General features: G+C 40.3%; 1 protein-coding gene across 1 annotated transcript; it reads right to left on the bottom strand.

Moving 5' to 3' along the window:
• Positions 1 to 1,232: 1,232 nt before the first annotated feature.
• LOC108678442 (fibroblast growth factor receptor 2) lies at positions 1,233 to 10,285 on the bottom strand. Its single transcript, XM_047882331.1, has 11 exons — positions 10,080 to 10,285; positions 7,194 to 7,338; positions 6,802 to 7,010; positions 5,706 to 5,818; positions 4,868 to 5,034; positions 3,862 to 4,163; positions 2,911 to 3,104; positions 2,540 to 2,680; positions 1,926 to 2,031; positions 1,472 to 1,561; positions 1,233 to 1,433 (listed from the first exon to the last, which is right to left on the bottom strand). Exons 1-10 carry the CDS (start codon positions 10,221 to 10,223, stop codon positions 1,472 to 1,474), a joined length of 1,611 nt encoding a protein of 536 aa, XP_047738287.1. The 5' UTR covers positions 10,224 to 10,285; the 3' UTR covers positions 1,233 to 1,433.
• Positions 10,286 to 16,058: the final 5,773 nt, after the last annotated feature.

The following is a 16,058-nucleotide window of genomic DNA, read 5'->3' as shown; positions in this document are numbered from 1 at the left end:
TATATTAAGTATTATTATTATTTGCAAACAGAGTAGTGTTATAAGTATTAATCGAGATTCACTCCTCTTGAATCGCTCAAAAATTAAGAACACCCAACAAGAAGGCAAATTCAAGTTAACGGGAGTTATGAGGTGTAGGTAAATCAAAGTGATTCAGTATGCAGTTTAGTAAATACTTTTAATGTACTGCAACTGCATTACCGATTTCGTTTGAATGGCATGCATTTACGACTGTCTCTGGAATATGTTCGCTACGTGACAATAATGATTTGTAGTCATTGGTGTCTTATTCAGCAAATTAGCGACATACAAACTCGGAAGTGTTTTCCTTCTGAAACTCACTACATTTGATCCATAAATTTCCTCATCTAATCTTACTTCCACTTTCACGTCTAAGTTTCTGTTACATCGAGCGTCTGCTTGTGATAAGACTAGATAAGAGTAAGCAAGCTCCTCTCAACGCATCACATTAGATTTAAATGAGAGTAAAATAAGCTCGTTTTTACATAATCAGGCAGTGAAATAGGCCATCGAAATATAATTCTACGAAATAAGATAAGAATTTCTGGCCTTTGACTTGAATTTGGAAGAAATAACAGTGAGAAATACTTGGCGTAGCAGGAATATAGGCAAGTTACAAACAGCAATCCCCATTAAATATAAATTTTACGGCGTACAACATTTAAATTAAGTAAGATCGTGTACGAGACCTCTAAATACTTACCCTAGACAGATTAATTTTCCTCAAGTACATGGAGTCATCTTTAATATAAATCCCCGATATCTCATCCTTCACGATCAGCCTCGCAAGATCCAAGATATCAAACTCTAACGGACACGCCTAGTAAAATCCACTATCTCTGATACTGAAGAACCTTCTTCGTCGTATAGAATCGTATAGGATCTATGGGATCGTATAGGATTGCATAGGATCTATAGGATCGTATAGGATCGTATATAGGATCTATGGGATCGTATATAGGATCTATGGGATCGTATAGGATCTATAAGATCGTATAGGATCTACGGGATCGTATAGGATCTATAAGATCGTATAGGATCGTATATAGGATCGTATAGGGTCGTATATAGGATCTATGGGATCGTATATAGGATCTATGGGATCGTATAGGATCTATGGGATCGTATAGGATCTATAGGATTGTATAGGATCTATAGGATTGTATAGGATCGTATAGGATCTCTATAGGATCGTATAGGATCTATAGGATCTTATAGGATCTATGGGATCGTAAAGGATCTATAGGATCGTATAGGATTGTGTAGGATCTATAGGATCTTATAGGATCTATGGGATCGTATAGGATCGTATAGGATCTATAGGATCGTATAGGATCTATAGGATCGTATAGGATCTATAGGATCGTATAGGATCTATAGGATCTTATAGGATCTATGGGATCGTATAGGATCTATGGGATCGTATAGGATCTATAGGATCGTATAGGATCTACTGCGGTAGCATGACTGTGGTGACGCCGCTGTCGTAGCTGCTGGGCGGCGTGTCCAGGTGTGGGGTGACCGTCAGGTCCAAGTATTCCTGATGATAATATTTATCATGAAATAGTTGAAAAAATTAAATGTATTATTTTTAGGTTGAAGTGATTGCCTCTGATAACTCACAATTCATTTTACTATCGTAATAAACGGTTAATGTACTTAGGCCGGCATCAAAATGTAACAGAAAATGTTCCTTGGATGTAAGAAAGTTATCTTAAAACAGCAGGGTGATGGAAAGAGTAAACCTATTTATCTTTGGAAATTCATTATGAGAACGCATGACAAGTATATTAAATGCTTCAGCCATTCTTGAACTACTTCTACTATTCTATACTGAAACTACTTCTATACTTCAAATATTTTTTATATTCTATTCTTCAACTATTCTATAAACATTAGCGCACCTCATTAGTGACCATGGAAAGCTGCCTGCTGAGCTCGTTGAGGATGTCCCTGAATGTTGGTCTGTCAGCCGCGTTGTAGCGCCAACATTCCTTCATAAGCACGTACCTGGCAACCACATAAACATTATTATCGACATCAACATTATTACCGCCATTATATAAATACTGCAGCGTCAACTTCATCAGCTAAACTAAAATTTTGAGCTCTCCATTGTGAAATTCAATTTCAAAGTATGACATCGATCCCTACACTGTTAAGTCCCACCAATTTTCCACAATGAAGTCCATTTACACACTATTGAAAATTTTTCAACAACACATCAATCATCAACACACAGAGAACAGCAGAATACCGTATCAACAACGTGCACTCCTACAACCTCTGTGGACCTACAGTTGCTGCACTTCTTATTTCAAAAATGTTCGATTCAACAAAAACGTTGAAATAAACAAAAAATGTTGAACTCAAAAAAAATGTTGGACTCAAAAAAAAATTTTTTTGAACTCAACAAGAATGATGAACTCATCAAGAATTGAATGTTGAGTTCAACAAGAATGTTAACTCAACATAACCGTTTAATTAGACAACACAGTTGACCTAGCCGTTAACTCACGTCTCGGTGGTGCAGTAGTGGGGCTTGAGCATGCGGTGGCCCTCCCTGAGCAGCTTGAAGAGGTTCTCCACTGACGGCACAGAAGGGTACGGGGTGCCGCCCAGCGACATGATCTCCCACAACAGGATCCCAAACGCCCACCTGCACCAAAAATTGGAAATTGATATTTGTTCTTCAATAATTTATTTATAGAAATGCATAACATAAACATCATAAATTGATTTTCTGATGATGAAGGGCGGTTACAAACCGGTAGAAACGCACAGTTCTCATGGATGAGTAGCGCAACTCACACCACACAATTTACACATCACACAACTTACACATCACACAACTCGCACACCACACAGCTCACACACCACACAACTTACACATCACTCATGGAGGTGTAGACCCGTTTAAATAAGGCCTCAGGGGCCATCCACTTGACAGGAAGGCGCCCCTCTGAAGTCTTCCTGTAGTAGTCCTGACTGTGGATGTCCCGCGCCAGGCCGAAGTCTGCGATCTTCAGCACGCGGTCTTGGCATACGAGCACGTTGCGTGCCGCCAGGTCACGGTGCACGCACTGTAATACAGTGGTCAGTTATGATGCGCACGCACTGTAATATAGTGTACATTTAAGTGGAGCACGCACTGTAAAAACAGTGTACAGTTATGATGCGCACGCACTGTTAAAACAGTACAGGTAAGTGGTGCACGCACTGCTAAAACATGGGATAGTTAAGTGGTGCACGCACTGTAAAACAGTGTACAGTTATGATGCGCACGCACTGTAAAAATGGTACAGTTAAGTGGTGCACACACTGCTAAAAACAGTGGACCGTTGAATGGTACACGCACAGCAAAATACGATACAGCGATGCAAAGTTTTATTTCAATGAATTAGAAATACACATAATATGAAAAAAACGAGAGGAACAAGAAAAGAGAGGAAGTATATAAAAATGAACAAGAAATCACACGGACGAAGAACCATGAGCACATGGAGAAAAGAGTGAATAGGAAGGGATCAAAATAAAAACAAATAAAGCGCAGGCCTCACGTCTACTGCCGAGTGACCTAAAGAGTGAAATTAAAATCTCCACGGAATTGTAGTTAAAATACCCAATGAGTAATAGCTAAAATGACCACTGAACGGTGGTAGCAAAATGCCTACCTACAGATTGGTAACAAGTTCACCTTCTCAGCGGCGTTGTTAATTAGAGGAAGTAATAAAAATACCCAGAGTGGTAGATGAACCTCTTACACATGTCAATAGAAGGAAGCAATCAAATTATCTACTAAGTAGTAGTTAAATAGCATGGGAATGGTAGTAAACTCACCTTCTTAGCAGCGAGGTAGTCCATACCACGCGCCACTTGGTACGCAAATCCCAGCAGGTCGCGCTGGGTCAGGGAGGTCTTGGGGTCCTGGTCAATAGCACATTCGTAGCCCAGGGCCTGGGGCTGACTGTTACGAAGGAAGTCCCGCAGGTTGCCGTAGTGTGCATACTCAACCACAACGAAGAGAGGTCCGTCCTGCGTGCAGCAGCCGATCAGGTTGATGATGTTCTGGTGCGTGCCGATGATCTTCATCATCTCCATTTCAGAGACCAGGTCCATGAGCTCTGAGTCTGTGTGGCCCTCTGAACATAAAAATAGATAATCAATAATAATAATTATTAAATGGATATGTACAAGCTAGCCAACTCCATGTTGCCTCCGTGGAGGTAACGTCAGCATAACTTAGTCGGCACATAATAATAAAAAAATAGCAAATTCCTAATCACGCACCCTACGCGAGAAACTAACGATAATGGTCACGGCAAAAACAACTTCTAAGTAAAGGGAAAATTAGATTGAGATGTTATGACGAATATACCACAATTAATTCGAATCGAACTGAGTTGTACTCGATTATCGTCGATCGAACTTACCTAATAGTGGCCACACTAGAAAATTTTCTACAGTAAAGCAAAAAGTCACAGTGCGCTAGTTACACTGCTGTAGTTGAAGCAAACCTTGTTACTTCTACTGCAAGTTACCTTGCAGTAGTTACCTCTCACAAGTTACCAGGCAGTAGTTTCCTCGCACAAGTTACCAGGCAGTAGTTATCTCACAGTACTAGTCCCACTGCGTTACACTCATAGTATTAGTCCCACTGCGTTACACTCGCAGTACTAGTCCCACTGCGTTACACTCATAGTACCAGTCCCACTGTGTTACACTCACAGTACTAGTCCCACTGCGTTACTCTCATAGTACTAGTCCCACTGCGTTACACTCACAGTACTAGTCCCACTGCGTTACACTCATAGTACTAGTCCCACTGCGTTACACTCATCATTACCCTTAAGCATCTTGACGGCAACGGTAGTGCTGATCTTGCGGTCTGCAGAGAAGAGCTCCGCCTTGTGCACCTTGCCGAAGGCGCCTTCACCAAGGGCGTCCCCCAGCAGCAGGTGGTCTCGGGGCAGCTCCCAGGCGCTGTCCAAAGGAAGCTCGTACTCGGAGACGCTGAAAATAAAAGTAAATAAATAAATCAAATAAAAAATAATCTGTCGAGAATGGCTTGGAACTCAAACTATGACATCAGCAATTTTATGTCATCCTAAGCAAACAATTAAAATATTGATTTCTAGTTTCAAATTTCGACAGCAGTTAAATCTATGACACCCTAATAAATCACCAGAAAATGATTTTAAATTTCAGATTTTTCATTCAGTTCGTATATATAATCGCCTGAAGTTTTACGCGCAACGTCAAGATGTTCGTAAATATACGAGTACCCAGTTCCCACACTTTACATTACAGATTAGTTGAAGTTCAAGTCTGATTAAGTATCCCATCAAATTAGAGGCAATAACCCAACCAATTTAGAAACACTATCCCATCAAATTAGAGGCAATAACCCAACCAATTTAGAGACACTATCCCATCAAATTAGAGGCAACATCACATCCACTTTAGAAAAACTATCCCATAAAATTAGAGGCAATAACCCAACCAATTTAAAGATACTATCCCATCAAATTAGAGGCAACATGACATTCACTTTAGAAACACTATCCCATCAAATTAGAGGCAATAACCCAACCAATTTAAAGACACTATCCCATCAAATTAGAGGCAATAACCCAACCAATTTAAAGACACTATCCCATATTGTTGGGAGGGCAATATCACACCTCTGGTTAGGAGATGATCCAGCACAGCGGCGGGACGGACAGCGCTCGATTTTGATGTTGGGGACCAGCAGCGGCTCTTCTGAGTGTTCGTTCTCCAACCGCTCCACAATGACCTGCGAACAAATCCATTATGTGTTCACTAGTCTATTATATCATATCATTTAACCTACGAACATGTCAGATATATTTGTAATATCGAGTCTATTATATTACATAACATGGCATGCAAACAGGTCCATTATATTCGTGTTCGCCAGTCCCCTACGGTATATCACAACAGATTACCTGCAATCAGGTCCAGTTTATTGCGCCAGTTCATTATATAATATGACATGACCTGCAAAAAGGGCCAGTATATTTGTGTTTGATCAAGCTCAAACGTCCAAGTTTCGGATGTGTACTTTGGACAGTTCACTTGCAAAAGTGTGGGTTAAAAACGTATGGAAAGTTCACCTTTTCGATACGGGGGTTGTAGGTCTTGGTAGACGTTAAACTTTACTTTTTCATGTGCGTGTTATACGTTTCGATAGATCGTAAAAGTTTACTTTTTTTATTTGCGGGTTACATGTTTCGGTAGATGGTAAAAGTTCACCTTTTTGATGTGCGGGTTACATGTTTCGGTAGATGGTAAAAGTTCACCTTTTCGATACGGGAGTTGTAGGTCTTGGTAAGATATTAAATGTTTACTTTTTAATGTGCGGATTATATGTCTCGGTAGGTCGTAAAGCTTACCTTTTGATGTGAGGGCTATGTCTCGGTAGATAGTATAAGTTTACCTTTTTGATGTGCGGATTGTACGTCTCGGTAGATCGTAGAACTTTACCTTTTTGATGTGCGGGTTATATGTCTCGGTAGGTCGTAAAGCTTACCTTTTTGATGTGAGGGCTATGTCTCGGTAGATAGTAAAAGTTTACCTTTATGATGTGCGGATTGTACGTCTCGGTAGATCGTAGAACTTTACCTTTTTGATGTACGGGTTACATGTCTCGGTAGGTCGTAAAGCTTACCTTTTTGATGTGAGGGCTATGTCTCGGTAGATAGTAAAAGTTTACTTTTTTGATGTGCGGGCTATGTTTCGGTAGATCTAGAAGCTTACCTTTTTTATGTGCGGATTGTACGTCTCGGTAGATCGCTCCAGTTCGAGGTTCCTCCTCTTCTCCTGTCGCCACTTGCGACACCCGAACACGGCCGTCATGAACACGCCCGTGACCAACATGCCAAGGACGGCCACCACCGCGAACAACGTCTGGTTGTCAACCGTCTTGACCAGGTTCGTGTAGTCCGTGAGACGCGTACGGTTCGTCACTGATTCGTGAGTAAACAATTAGACGTTGACGATTACCGACGTGAGTTACGTTAGTAGTCGTTGACGATTATCGACGTGAGTTACGTTAGTATTCGTTGACGATTATCGACGTGAGTTACGTTAGTAGTCGTTGACGATTACCGACGTGAGTTACGTTAGTATAAGTACCCAGCTTATAGTACCTGGCAGGACCGTGAGGTACGCAGTACTAGACGAAGTACCAATGCTGTTAGCAGCCAGGCAGGTATACCAGCCCTGGTCCGCAGAGGAGACGTTGTTCAGCACCAGAACCTGCGGATCTTCGGTGGCGTTCATAGCCCCGCCCTCCTACCGTGAAAAGCTTTATTAATTCAACATTTATGCATACAAATATACATATTCATACACCTTACTGGCACACAAATATTATTAGTTCAACATTTCAACACAATATTATTTGTTCAACTCACATTTATATATTCTCCTACCTTTCAAGCATACAAATATTTTTCAGTGAACATTTTAATATTTACATATCCTTCATCCTCAATTCACATAATTACAAATTCAATTCATGATATCAATTCTCAAGAAGCCAATATTATTCATTGAACATTCTATGCAGTTCGCATCACTACGTAATTCAATCAAGATATCAGTTCACTCTTCATGTGAACTGATACACAAGCAGAACATAAATCGTGAATACCTACACACTATAATAGTCGATATACGTACTCGAAAGTCTGAAAAACGTACTCTATAATAATCTATAATTGATAGGTCAGTGCCATGACCACAACGTATGTCTATAGATTGATGAAATTTAAATGTATAATATATGTGTGTTATCAATTATTCTGGAAAAAAATAGTAAAGAAAACGATATTTCGCGAAGAATCGATATTTTCATATATAAATATTCTACAGACCATCACTCGTCAGGAAAATATCAATTATCAACAAATGAGAAAATTAGAATAAGTAAAAAAATTGAGTGAAGCAGCAACTTGCATATAACAAGCAACACGCATGCAAATAATTGGCCATATGTTGGAAAATCACAATGCACTTGAAGACTACAAACGAAAGGTTAAGAATAGAGATATTTTAAGGTTAAAATCACAAAACATGCACGTAAAACGTTTGGCATCCAACATAAATAACAACACTAAAGCGAACAAAATACATTGCCATGAAGATCAAACAAGATTCAACAAATACAATAATGAATAAACACAGAAAAAAATGTCAATTCCTTACAGTAAAACGAAATCGGCAAGCCACAAAATAAATTCAGCAAGCCACAAGACAACTCTGTACTACAATTACAAGTTTATAATACACGCACAACTCTGCACTACAAGCACAAGACGCTACTTATAACAATTTACGAAAAAATAAAGTACTCCAAAAATGTATTTAAAAAATCATGGACCAGACTCGACCCATACGAAAATACTATAGATATTCAATCAAAAAAATCTGCCAGGCAATCCACAAGTTACGTAAATTCAATTCCTTGCAGTAAAGCTTCTGTTAGGCATTGAAAAAAATGCAAAAAAATTACCATTGATATTCAGGGTTCTATTGAAAAATCCAGGCTCGTTATTGTCTTAAAGTGAACTGAATGTTCGATGTTCCTGGTTGCAGAAGAGAACCGACATGCAAGCTGCTGTTTTGTATTGGATAAATGATAAAATTTATTATTGATGTTCATGTTTTTTACCGAAAATCAATACTTGCAGGCTGGTTAATATCCTACAGTGAAGTGAACTCAGGGTTTGGTGTTCTTGCTTGCAGTGGAGAACACACATCCAAGCGGCTTTAAAGAACAAACAATTATGTTAGTAATGACACGTCACTTGCTTACGTAGTTCATTTCACTCGCTTACATAGTTCATTTCTTCATAAAAATAAAGCATTCGTGGATCACAACACGACACGCAGTTTAGTTTAGTGCACAGGAACACACACAAGTCATGAGTTAACTAGCACTAGTTAACTAGAGCATGTTCTAGGTGTATATCACACTATATAGACAGAATGAATAAGAACAAAGTTGAGTATTTTTTAGTCGCATAAAACATGTTTTCGGTACCTTAGCGTGCTGGTAAACACTACAGACAGAACGCATCTATTTACATATTACTCAAAGAAATAAGTAACTTAGTCTACATAGCGATGCACTTTACGCCTTATAGTGGATCATCCTGACTCAGTTTAGCCCAGCAAAAGGTCGTATAAGTGGTACGTTCAATAAGTGCGTCATTATATTGACAAAATGATCAACGCATTTGCCGACTGATACACTTAAAATCACGCACATTTTAGACTTCACAACACAGTAACACAGTGGTTATAATACCGTAAGCCGATGAAGTATTAATTGGACAATTTTGGGATTGGAAATCAATATCTTACAGTTGGACGGTATTTGTATCACAATAAAAATTGTTAATTAGGCAAGAATAGAGTAGCAGCAGTTAGCGTACGTTTCTAAACAAAAGAGATTTCTTGGTTATATATTAGTTCTAAATTATAAAAAAAATTGCATTGCTGACTGTGCGTGCTCGTACTTTATTATCATTCATTAGAATGATTTTTATTTATATTTTCTGTATGTAACAAAAAAATTAAAAAATCTGATGGAATAGCATTTGTAGAACTTTTAAAATATCAACAGAAAAAGTACATTTTTGAGACCAAAAGACTATCTTTAGGCTGCTCAATTCAGCATTATCGGGACGTCATATGAGAGAAAATTTTCAAAAGAATAAGTTGAGTCAATAAGTGAAGTCATTCAATAAAAAGTTGATACTGAGGAGTGGAAGAAGAACAAAATCTAAATAGCTTTTTCATCGCGAATTCAAGTGAAAGATTTACAAGTGACTGAACTTCATATCTGACTGTAAGATAAAAATAGAATTAATAGAAGATCTAACTAACATACATACTCAAACTATACATCATTATCATCCGAGGCCTCGCCAATGATACGACTCATCATTGATGGCAACTTTAAACCTGCGAAAATCTGTCGACAATTCCGCAAAAATTGCTATTTAAATTTGACGTGCAATCCGCACCTCGCAGTTAAAATCTCCATCTTTGGGGGGATTTAGGAGCGTCATGGAGTCATCACCGCTGGAGTTGTAGACGTGGAGTTTGTCCCGGCACCACACCAGGTATGGTGTAGGGGTGTTCTCCACGTACAGTTGCACCCTGAGCATCACATCGTCACCCTCGTGCACCGTCAGGTTACGCAGAGACTCCGTGAAGATGGGGCGCGTGGGGGCGTGCGCTAAAAACCGGACGGCCGGAAATGTCAACCGCGGGGCAATTTTTTGAACCAGGGGGCATTTGGGGACCTGGGGGCATTTGGAGGACCAGGGGGCATTTGGAGGACCAGGGGGCATTTGGAGGACCAGGGGGCATTTGGAGGACCAGGGGGCATTTGGAGGATCAGGGGGCATTTGAGAGGCCAGGGGGCATTTTAAAAGCCACGGGGCATAGGGTGAACAGGGGTACATAACCAAGCTCGTGGGGCTACTGAAGAATGAACGTAAGATTCACGGCCCGCGCTAAGGTATTCCTGTTACAGGACATGCAGATGCATTACGTACAACAATACGAATGGCGAACGCGCAACATTGCATATTCGGCAGCTAATCTACACAACTCGTGTATGCAACACGCAATTTAAACAAATTAACTTATACTTACTGCGACAAAACACAATTTAAAATAAAGCATGACCCCATCGTTGATAAAACCAATCTCGTTTCCATAATACATGAGCGTAAATAAAACAACAATACATAAATAAATCGTACACATAAAGCCCGTTCGAACAATCACAAACCCGCGAATCGAAACAATACAAGTCGATAACGTGGCAAGTTGTCACGTAACAATAATGAATCACAATATTCTTACTCTGGACAAGCCAAATCAAAGTAAAGAAGATAACAAATAAATGTAAATAACTATCACAGCCTGCGCTGTGATGGAATGTTATTTATGCAACACGCGCTGCGTACAAAAAAATTATATCCTGGGTAATTTTATAGGTAGGAGCTCAGTCAACCACGAGTAATATGAACAGGAGTAGGAGACAAATAATGCTGATCCATCCAAGATACTTACACCACGGTCAGATATGGAACTAACAACACCAGTCTTACATCATTAGATAGACTAACTTAAATATTGTTATCTGTGAAGCCAACACCAATAATCAATTAATTAAAATGTATTCATGCGAGACCCAGAAAAATTCCTGAAAATAGAAGTGATTTTGTTAATATGAGTCCAGCGTGCATGAAAATTTATACGTACATTATACCCACAGAACATAGCCTCATTTAATTGTTAAAAAAAAGTTATCTTGCATGTTCTTCCATCCGCCGTGAAGACTGAAATCAGGACAAGGATTTTTAGGTACCAAATTGACTTGATGAATTATTGAATGACTTTTTATCATAAATGTACGTTTTGATTAATTCATAGAAGACAACGTACACTGTTCGAAATAACCGTAAAAAACGGTTGAATCGGCGTTCTATAGTAGCCGGCTGCCCGGTGTAAATGAACCGTTTCGCCGTTTTCTTTCTTAATGCTGTATACGGTTTCTTGCGTTAAATTGAAAAAAAAACAGTGAAACGGCATTTTTTTAACGTTCCGGCCGGTCACTCAAAACACGGTAAAATCGTTTTATGAAAAAATTTTTCGAACAGTGTAGAGTAAACCCGAATGAATTTTCTTCAAAGCATATCATTATATATTTTAGACGACATTATTTTATTTTCCTTCTGCACTTGTCCTGTTATCAGACTAAGAAGTTGACCACATTAGTTAAATAAATGACCTGTGGAGTAGAAGATAATGTTAGAGAAAACCTCAAGTCGCCCTGTAGAAGACATGGCCTATACCTTCAAAATTCGCTAAGTGAACGTAAGTACTTACGCTCTATATTCTTGTCTATGATTGGTGGATTTTGCTTGAATGGCCGCCAATGATTGACTGATGAACTTACGATCTCCTAACTTTTTTTGAAAGTATAGGTCCAGACACGTTGGCTTTGCTCTGAACTCAGCAATGCTGATCACGCTTCCCAGCGTCAAGACTCGAAATACAATAAAACTCTTGAGTCTGTTCGAAAGATGGGAGAAATACGGGAGCCTATAATGAACAAATTCCTTATCTGAACTTTAAATAAATTAATCCTCGAAACATTGAAAGAATAACGGCTTTCAAAATTCTTCTGAGAAAATCTTATACTGAAGAAATTTATCTCGAGTTCCAACGATGTGAATATAGGATACTAAATTAAAAGAGAATCTAGAGATTTCAAGTTTCTAATATAAGTTCGAAAGAAAAAAAATTAATCAGTTGAAAAAATTAAAAGTCTATAAAATACAAATGGACGTGAACAATATAACGCAACTACAAGCAACAAGCAAGGCGATAATAAAGTTCATAATGGATCTAAAATACGGTACGTAAGCAGCAGTAATTAAAAGCTGTAAACAGCGCCAGCAAATTGAGAGAAAATTCAACGTCTTCGTCGTCCGAAACGTAAGCACTATCTTAATGATACAAAGAAAATCTAATTATCTTTTGAAAATAACGACTTCTTGAAGGTGGATGCCGTTTGCAACATCTTCAGTTTAGCATGATTGCTACTATTGCGGGATTAAGAATGATCAATGGCAACCTTACTGAGGTCTGAGAGCAATCAAGCAACGGCTCGAAGAATAAAGCAGTGATCATTAATACCCAAATTTAGCTCCTAATGAGGCAATATGAGGCAATACCCAGTCATGACAGCACTTATGTCAACTCCCAAGGAATAAAGAAACTTGGTTGGTATGAACGCCCCAAGGAAACAAATGTGGGTTATATAGACTCGAAATCCCGAAAAAATGTATGTGACCAGCATAGAAGCCCGAACCAGGAGAGTCATGACAAAGCCAGCCATAATTAAAAGTTAAAGATAAAGATCTGGCCAGTGCAGACGCCCAATATTAAATCAACGCCCGAGAAAAATGAACCATGACCAAGCAGGACAGTCGCCCGAACGGTAACAGAAAAAGCGCTGTCGCCAACAGACGACGCGGCATGATAACACCACCTTGATGACATAGAGTCTGTTAACGGTGCCGTTTTGGCTGAAGGCGACGTCATGCGTGGGGTGTTTGAGCCACGATATGAACGGCGGTTGATCGCTGATGATGCAGCATTCAAACGTCGCCACGTCCCCCGACACAACCGTCAAGTTCGCCAGCCGTCGCTTCAGGATGGGGCGGCTAGCAAAGCGCTCTTCGAACACCAGTTAATGAGACGTTCAACTTGAATATCTTCATTGCGCTCAAATGTCTTTATTCTACTCGACAAACATCATTCTGCTACTCTTTCTTCATTCTACTCAACAATCTTTACTCAACTCAATAATCTTTATTCTGCTCATCTCTCTTTAATCTACTTGATAAAAAATAACGAAATATTGTCACACATGCAATTTTTTGTTGAGGAACTTTTAGGTTCACGTGAGTCACTTTACTACAATTTGGTGCTTAAATAATAAATAAATTCTTCTATATATTCGCCTCCTTTTGGAGCAGAAGCGGCTCTGAATAACGATTTAAAATATTCTTCTGGCCGCTACGTGTGCTCCGAGTACCTATACGTAGCGGCCTCAGTGCAAGTAGCGGCCTAGGTACACGTAGCGGCCTAAGTGCACGTAGCGGCCTCAGTGCACGTAGCGGCCTAAGTGCACGTAGCGGCCAAGTGAACGTAGCGGCCTAAGTGCAAGTAGCGACCTAGCTGCACGTAGCGGCCTAAGTGCACGTAGCGGCCTTTGACGGTCAAAATCAGCCCGATGACGATCAAAGTCAGCCCGATGACGATCAAAGTCAGCCCGATGACGATCAAAGTCAGCCCGATGACGGTCAAAGTCAGCCCGATGACGGTCAAAGTCAGCCCGATGACGGTCAAAGTCAGCCCGATGACGGTCAAAGTCAGCCCGATGACGATCAAAGTCAGTCCGATAACGATCACAGTGAGCCCGATAACGGTCGACGTCAGCCCTGACAAAACTTACCTTGATGCAGGAGCTAAAGTCGGCCTTATGATGGACAAAATTATTCCGGTAACCAAAGTACCCTCAGTTGACAGTACCCATATAAGTACAAATTTTATAAAAAGATAAAATTTCACAAAAATGTTGAATATCAGTGACGCAAATGACAGTTTAAGCACTACAACTCAACACAGAATGGTTCCAAATCCTCATTACCGTATCACACCAGAAAAAATGAATATATAATATTGTCCGCATGTTGACGCAACACAGCACGAGCAGACGTAGCTCTGATACCCCCTGTTCGGGCCGAACTGGGTCTGGATGACCCACTAACGATGAACCAAGTAAATTGCTATGTTACTCACTTCAGCGAATGTATATGAATATTAGTATAGGTTGGCAGAATTTGTTCCTAAGCAGGTTTCATTGATTGATACAATAAAACAAATGCTCTGGTCTTCAATGAAACCTGCTTAAAAGAATATGAATATATGAACATGAATATATGAATATAAGAGGTAATTAATGACCTTATATGAATATATGAGGTAATTAATGACCTTAGTCCACTCGGTAGTGAGGTCGTCGCCCCGGGCGGGACACCGCAGCTCGGCCACGTTCCCGGCAGGCTTCACCATGAAGGGCTGCAAGATCTTCGTGAACACCGGCGCCCCAGGCTCTTCGTATATCTTGTGCGGGCTCTGCAACATGTTAAGTTACTTATTAAAACAATCTATTACATATTTTATATAAATTAAAGCTACAATGCTAGGCTATGACTGCCACTAATTACCTTGCATATTACCTTACTCGCCTGAAGATTACAATGCCAAGTGCTAATTTTCGTTTATCTCGAATAGGGTCAGCCACACAGCGTCAGTAATACATGTATATCGTTAAGTGTAATTAATACATTACCTATCATAAAGTAAGTTCACAATACTAATTGATGCCTAGCTTGTATAAAAATTCAACTAGGCATCTTATATTATAGATTATACTATAGAATTCCATTAAATAGTTACCAGCGTGACAACAGCTCATAAAATTCAATCAAACATTGACGGTCTGGCGGAATACAGACCATAAAATAGACGGTCTGCAAGAAGTTCAGCCCACCTGCAATGCCTGCGGCGCGGGTCTAGCGGCCGTCACGATGACGGTCTGGTTGCACCAGCCGGTCTGACGGTCGTCCTCGGTAGACCACCGGCCCGCGTAGACCCCAGCGTCCTCCTGCATCACCCGCGAGATACGCAGCCGGGGAGGCGTTCTGCGGCGAGCGGGTTTATTTGTACATATAAAAATACGCATGATAGGTGATAAAAATACGCATGATAGGTGATAAAAATACGTATATTATATAGAGGTGAAATAAATACGCATTGCAGGTGGTACGCATTGCATTAGGTTACATAAATCGAGCAAAATAAGAAAGATTACGTAATAGTTTACGTATTTAACTAAATTAGTGATGTATCTTGCTCAGGTTTTGAGGTATTTAGTTGGATGAAAGGTACCCGAGCGTAATTTGTTTATAAGTTCTAAATACATTGTTCCCGAGTTGCGGAGTTAAAATAAAGGGTTTCAGTTCTCACTTGTAGGGCAAGAACTTGAGCCTGAGGTGCGCAGAGAGCTCGGTAATCTCTGTGTCGTCTCTGTACCAGGACACGCGCACGGGCACGTGGCCCAGCAGACCTGCCAGACGGCACTTCAGACGTAGCGTCGACCCCTCACGTACCTCCTGCAGGGGGGGGGGACTGAGATATTACGGTGAACCGCTGTTTACGGTGGACCAGCGTTTTTGGTAGACTAACGCTTACGGTAAACCGCCGTTTACGGTGGACCACCGTTTACGGCGGAACGCTGTTTACAGTGGACTGTCGTTTACAGTGGACCACCGTTTACGGTCAACCAGCGTTTACGGAGGACCACCGTTTTCGGGGGACCATCGCTTACGGTAAACCGCTGTTTACGGTGGACC

The sequence above is a fragment of the Hyalella azteca genome, unplaced genomic scaffold (assembly GCF_000764305.2).
Source record: "Hyalella azteca isolate HAZT.00-mixed unplaced genomic scaffold, Hazt_2.0.2 contig10210, whole genome shotgun sequence".
NCBI classification, from domain to species: Eukaryota; Metazoa; Arthropoda; class Malacostraca; order Amphipoda; family Hyalellidae; genus Hyalella; species Hyalella azteca.
This window is presented reverse-complemented; position numbering and strand designations above follow the sequence as displayed.

What these genes read in the sequence shown, in the direction of transcription:
- LOC108678442 (XM_047882331.1), bottom strand. Translation starts at nt 10,223, where the DNA reads ATGCTCAGGGTGCAACTGTACGTGGAGAACACCCCTACACCATACCTG. An exon ending in TGCCGTCAAGATGCTTAAGG is followed by an intron (nt 4,164 to 4,867) that starts GTAATGATGAGT and finishes TTTTATGTTCAG; the next exon opens with AGGGCCACACAGACTCAGAG. An exon ending in TACACCTCCATGAGTGATGT is followed by an intron (nt 2,681 to 2,910) that starts GTAAGTTGTGTG and finishes TTTTTGGTGCAG; the next exon opens with GTGGGCGTTTGGGATCCTGT.